Source organism: Danio rerio, chromosome 18 (genome assembly GCF_049306965.1).
Source record: "Danio rerio strain Tuebingen ecotype United States chromosome 18, GRCz12tu, whole genome shotgun sequence".
NCBI classification, from domain to species: Eukaryota; Metazoa; Chordata; class Actinopteri; order Cypriniformes; family Danionidae; genus Danio; species Danio rerio.
The window spans coordinates 36,041,853-36,047,852 of NC_133193.1; the positions used below are offsets into that span (position 1 = coordinate 36,041,853).

General features: G+C 34.6%; 1 protein-coding gene across 1 annotated transcript; it reads left to right on the forward strand.

Annotated features, from left to right (window-relative positions):
* Nucleotides 1-1,665: 1,665 nt before the first annotated feature.
* On the forward strand, nt 1,666-5,741 carry olfce2 (olfactory receptor C family, e2). The gene is made up of 5 exons (XM_068214920.2): nt 1,666-1,932; nt 2,042-2,842; nt 2,933-3,148; nt 3,225-3,348; nt 3,456-5,741. Exons 1-5 carry the CDS (start codon nt 1,681-1,683, stop codon nt 4,352-4,354), a joined length of 2,292 nt encoding a protein of 763 aa, XP_068071021.1. The 5' UTR covers nt 1,666-1,680; the 3' UTR covers nt 4,355-5,741.
* The last annotated feature ends 259 nt before the right edge of the window (nt 5,742-6,000 follow it).

Here is a 6,000-nt window from a genome sequence, read left to right on the forward strand (position 1 = left end):
ATTTACTTAGTTAAGTCTTAAAATTGCATTTTACTGCTGCATTCACACCAGATGTAGATGACGCATTAAACGCAAGTGATTTACATGTTAAGTTAATGCAAATATATGAATAGATAATCTGCAATGCGAATGATGTAGCCTTGAAGGGGCATGATTATGACGTAGTGCCTATTGTTGGTGTCACGAAGAAAAATCCTTTTGCCGACACCAGACAACAGTTTATCAAACTAGGCTTAGCTCAGTCGGAAGCACCACTGAAAGCCTCCATCATCCAGGTGTAGTTTCTGGACAAGTTTATGAACTCACAGAGGTGGGTGCCCCTCTGAATTGATTTAGTAGACTCTAAACAAATCAACACTGTTTATCAGCCTTCCTTTAAGCACATAAACACAGTTTACAGAAGCCCTGCCCATGACGCGAATCCGCATCTATTGTGAAGTGAATTTCACATGTGAAAGAAGTGAGTACACTCAAAATGTTCATGTGTGAATATTGTGTTTTTTTTTCTTTTTTCGCCACGTTCCACTACTGGTGTGAACACAGCATAAGCTAAATACTAGTGTCTTAAAAGATATCTTGTAAAATATTGTGCTTTGTCATCATGGCAAATATAAAAGAAATCTGTTAAAAATTAGTTACTAAAACAATTTGGTTTAGATTTGCCCCGAATTATTAGACTCCTTCTTTATTTTTTCCCCAATTTCTGTTTAACGGAGAGAAGATTTTTTCAACACATTTCTAAACATAATAGTTTTAATAACTCATCATAACTGATTTATTTTATCTTTGCCATGATGACAATAAATAATATTTTACTAGATATTTTTCAAGACACTTCTATACAGCTTAAAGAGACATTTAAAGGCTTAACTAGTTTGATTAGGTTAACTAGTCAGGTTAGGGGTTATGGTATAATGATGGTTTGTTCTGTAGATTATTGAGTAAAAATATAGCTTAAAGGGGCTAATAATTTTGTCCCAAAAATGGTGCTTAAAAAAAAGTAAAAACTGCTTTTATTTTAGCCGAAATAAAAGAACAATAAAGAACATTTTAATGTATTTTCCATCTTAGTATCCATATGTCCGTATTATATTTACTTTTATGTCGGCTGAAGTTAAAAACAGACAAATACCAACACCCACAAGATGTAACTGGGGATCCAACCGCTGTTATATAAGACAGTGGCAGAGTTTCAGCTATCGGTTAGTCGTTTAGAATGTTTTTCTTACACTTATGGCTTTTTTTCACACTAGTTAGAGCAGCCAACACTCTTTGCAAATTATTGGGGCCTCCTAACATACCTCAGCTTAGCAAAGATGGTGATGTGACAATTGGAGGCATTTTCTCCATCCACACTAGCTGGGAGGAAATTTTGCCCACATTCACATCAAAACCAGAACAGCCAAAATGCAAGAGGTGAGTGTATAGGGAGAAACATTTTTGACAGATAAACTAATAATAATAATAGTAATAATAATATTTATTATTATTATTAAATAACTAAACAAAAAAAGCATGATGTTTGGATACATGCTATGTGATTGACATGACATTCATATATTAAAATAAAAATGTATATTTGCTTTAACATTTTAGTTGCATAGATTCATTAATATATTCATAATTTTTTTCTTCTTTTTTTGTAGTTTGAGTCTGGGAGAATTTCAAAATGCACAGACAATGATATATGCCATTGAGGAAATCAACAAGAGAGCTGATATTATTTCTGGTCAGAGTTTGGGTTACAGAATCTATGATTCATGTGGATCCACAGATATGGCTCTTAAAGCCTCTCTGTCATTAGTTAATGGGGAAAATGCTTCTCAGTTATACTGTCAAAGACCTCTGACAGTCCAAGCTATAATTGCAGAAACATACTCTACTCCTACCATTGCAATCTCAGCCACTGTTGGACTGCTGCATTTACCAGTGGTAAGCTACAATATCTGCCAAAATGTATGTGACAATATTTTTTTATATTTAAAAATGTAAAGAAAAAATGCTAACTTAAAATTTATTTTCTTTTTAAATTTCCCCAAAGGTTAGTCATTATGCAACATGTGCCTGCCTCAGTGACAAAAAGAAACATCCCTCATTTTTTAGGACTATTCCCAGTGATTATTACCAGAGCAGAGCACTGGCCAAACTGGTCCAATATTTTGGCTGGACCTGGGTAGGGGCTCTTTGCAGTGATAATGACTATGGACACAATGGCATGAACACTTTTATCAAAGCAGCTACAGAATTTGGAGTCTGTGTAGAATTTTCTGAATCATTCTTCAGGACTCATCCCAGGGAGGAAATTTTAAGAATCGTGAATATTGTAAAGAAATCAAGTTCAAAAGTTATTGTTGCCTTTGTATCATATGCAGACATGGAAGTTCTTTTATTGGAATTAGCTAAACAGAACATTACTGGGCTACAGTGGATTGGTAGTGAATCCTGGATCTCTGATATGAACATTGCTACTGGTAAATGGCAATACATTCTTAGAGGATCGATGGGTTTTGCCATCCCAAAATCTGAAATACAAGGTCTAAAGGAATTTCTAACTAAAGTCAATCCATCTTCCAACATATATCTGTATAAAGAGTTGTGGGAATCAGTGTTTCAATGTAGACTTTCCCCAGAACAAAGTTCTGAAAGCAAGAGCATGTGCAAAGGCAATGAAAGTTTAAACCATGTGCAGAACCAGTACACAGATGTTACAGAATTACAAATACCCAATAATGTTTACAAGGCTGTGTTAGCCATTGCACATGCGCTGAACAGCTCAGTTGGTTGTTTAAAATGGGACAAAAATCAAAGAGAATGTCTGGAAAAAATCAATAACACATGGCAGGTAGTATACATATTGAAGATAAGGAAATGTAATGTCTGTTGCCCACAAATTAATTTTTTATTATAATTTGTATGTGTTTGTAACTTGCAGGTACTTCAAGCCTTGAGAGAAGTGAGTTTTTTCACTGAAACGGGTGAAAAGGTATTCTTTGATAAAAATGGAGATCCGGCAGCAAGGTATGATCTCTTGAACTGGCAGCAGGGGGAAGAAGGGGCAACAAAGTTTGTTAAAGTGGGTTTCTATGATGCCTCCCTACAACCAGAATTTCAACTTTCCTTTAATAACATCACCATCATGTGGGCCAAGGTAAGATTTGGGAGCATCTGATACATATCATAAATGAAAAGCATGCATTTTAATGGTACAAAATATTGTTTTACAGGTGCCTGTGTCTGTGTGCAGTGAAAGCTGTCCCATGGGCACTAGGAAGGCTGTGAAAAAAGGAAAACCTATTTGCTGTTATGACTGTATTCAATGTGCAGAAGGGGAAATAAGTAATAAGACAGGTACAGTACAAAATGACAAAACTGTTGACAAAATAATGGCATTAATAAGCAGCAGTGTACAATGTAAAAAAAAAAAAAGTATAGTTATTTTTGTTTTTAATTTTCAGATTCAGTGATGTGTCTCAAGTGTCCTCCAGAATTTTGGTCCAACAAATGGAGAGATACATGTGTCCCAAAACTTGTTGAATTCTTATCATTTGAGGATGTGATGGGAATTGTTTTAATAATATTTTCTTTATTGGGTGTGTCTTTTACTTTGGGTATTGCTATCATTTTCTTTGTGCATAAGGACACACCAATAGTAAAAGCCAACAACTCGGAGCTAAGCTTCCTGCTGCTCTTCTCACTGACTCTGTGTTTCCTCTGTTCACTCACTTTCATTGGTCGACCCACTGAGTGGTCCTGTATGTTGCGTCACACAGCGTTTGGGATCACTTTTGTTCTCTGCATCTCATGTGTTCTGGGGAAAACAATAGTGGTGTTAATGGCCTTCAAAGCTACACTTCCAGGAAGTAATGTCATGAAGTGGTTTGGGCCCTTACAGCAAAAACTCAGTGTAATTACTTTCACTCTGTTACAGGTTGTAATTTGTGTGCTTTGGTTAACATTATCTCCTCCTTTCCCATACATGAACATGAATTATTACCAAGAAAGAATAATTCTAGAATGTAATTTAGGTTCAGCATTTGGCTTTTGGGCTGTTCTTGGTTATATTGGCTTACTGGCTATATTGTGTTTCATTCTGGCTTTTCTGGCTCGAAAGTTGCCTGATAACTTTAATGAAGCCAAATTCATCACTTTCAGTATGCTCATATTCTGTGCTGTGTGGATCACGTTTATACCAGCTTATGTCAGTTCTCCTGGAAAATTCACTGTAGCTGTGGAGATATTTGCTATTTTAGCTTCAAGTTTTGGTTCACTGTTTTGCATATTTGCTCCAAAATGTTACATCATTTTACTCAAACCAGAAGAAAACACAAAGAAACACATGATGAGTAAATCATAAAAATAGGTTAATTAATTGGTCAAGTAAAAATGAATACATACACAGAAACAAACATTTAGTGCAACTAAGCTATCATAATACAGTACAATCCATTCAAATACTAATTAAATTTGACAATGATGTACCATGCCACACACACACACGTATATATGGCTGTACGAAAAAGAAGCATAATCTGGAGTTATTTCAATAGTATCTGGATGCAGCCTTTATGTTGCAAGCTGAGATTGCATCACTCAGTGATGCAATGTCAGAAACAGTGCACTCAATGTAGTGAGTGTTGTGATGGGTAGGGTTAGGTGCGCGCATTAAAAAGCATTGGATGCAGTTGGATATCAACATCATTTTTGTAATTAAACAAGGTTTGTGCGATGTTATTTCAGTTTAGTGCTGTCAATCAATAAAAAAAGTTACAAATTAATCGCACCTTTTTTTAAAAATGGCATTTTGTAATTTTGGCTATTCAAATGCAAAATTTATGTAAATGCAAGACAAAAACTATTTAAGTTCAAAATATAATTGTTAATTAGAATTTTTGTTTAACTTGTAACACAGATTTCTTCATGTATACAACATACCTACAATAAACCATCAAGATCCTGTCTTGACAGCCATATTTATTACAGAAATTGAAACACAGCCATGCTAATGAAATTTGAATTTTAAAACAATCAATACCATTAAAGAAAAAAAAAAAGATTTCCAAGTTGGATTCTAAGTGGACTGCAAAACAATGCCAAAATACAGGCATTGCAGATATGGAAAATAATAATAATAATAATAATAATAAACTATTGAATACAAACAGTTGCACTCATTGTAAAGTATTGCTGTGAGTTGAGAACGTTAAATATAAAGTACAAACAATTTTGCTCAGTCCCCCTTTACATTCATCCTGTTGCTAAAACTAGGAGTATCCTGCAAATGCACAGAGACTCCCGGATGCCCGCAAATTAATGACAATCTCCCGGAAATTGGGCGTCTCCCGCCCGGTCCTTAAATACGTTGCACATCTCACCCCCACCGCTCCTCAGGTACTTCTCCCGCGCACACGCGCCTACTCAGATACGTCGCTCACTAACACGTATATGAGTAACTGTGTATAATGACACAGACACACACACACAGAGACACGCACAACGCGCTGGTGCGACTCCCTTCAGATTCAACACGCATAATTGCGTTCATCAAATTTGCTTAAATTAAACATTCTAAAGTATGGCTGTATTTCATAAGGATTCTGACACAACAACGCGAAGCATATGCTTTTGTTGCGTTTAATGAGGAAACACGATAAACTTGGAGGGCTCATGCTGAAAGGCAGAGTAATGCACTGTCTTTGACAGCTCGTGACTTCACCAGAGACTTTCTGAATACATTTACATAAGACACCAAAAAAAAAAAAAGAAATATATATATATATATATATATATATATATATATATATATATATATATATATATATATATATATATATATACACATATATATATATATATATATATATATGTATATGTGTGTGTATATATATATATATATATATATATATATATATATATATATAGTGTTATATCACATCTTTTTAGCTAATGTTCTGTAATTGTTATAAATGTAAGAAGGAATTTTGTCTATTGTGTTTAATTTAA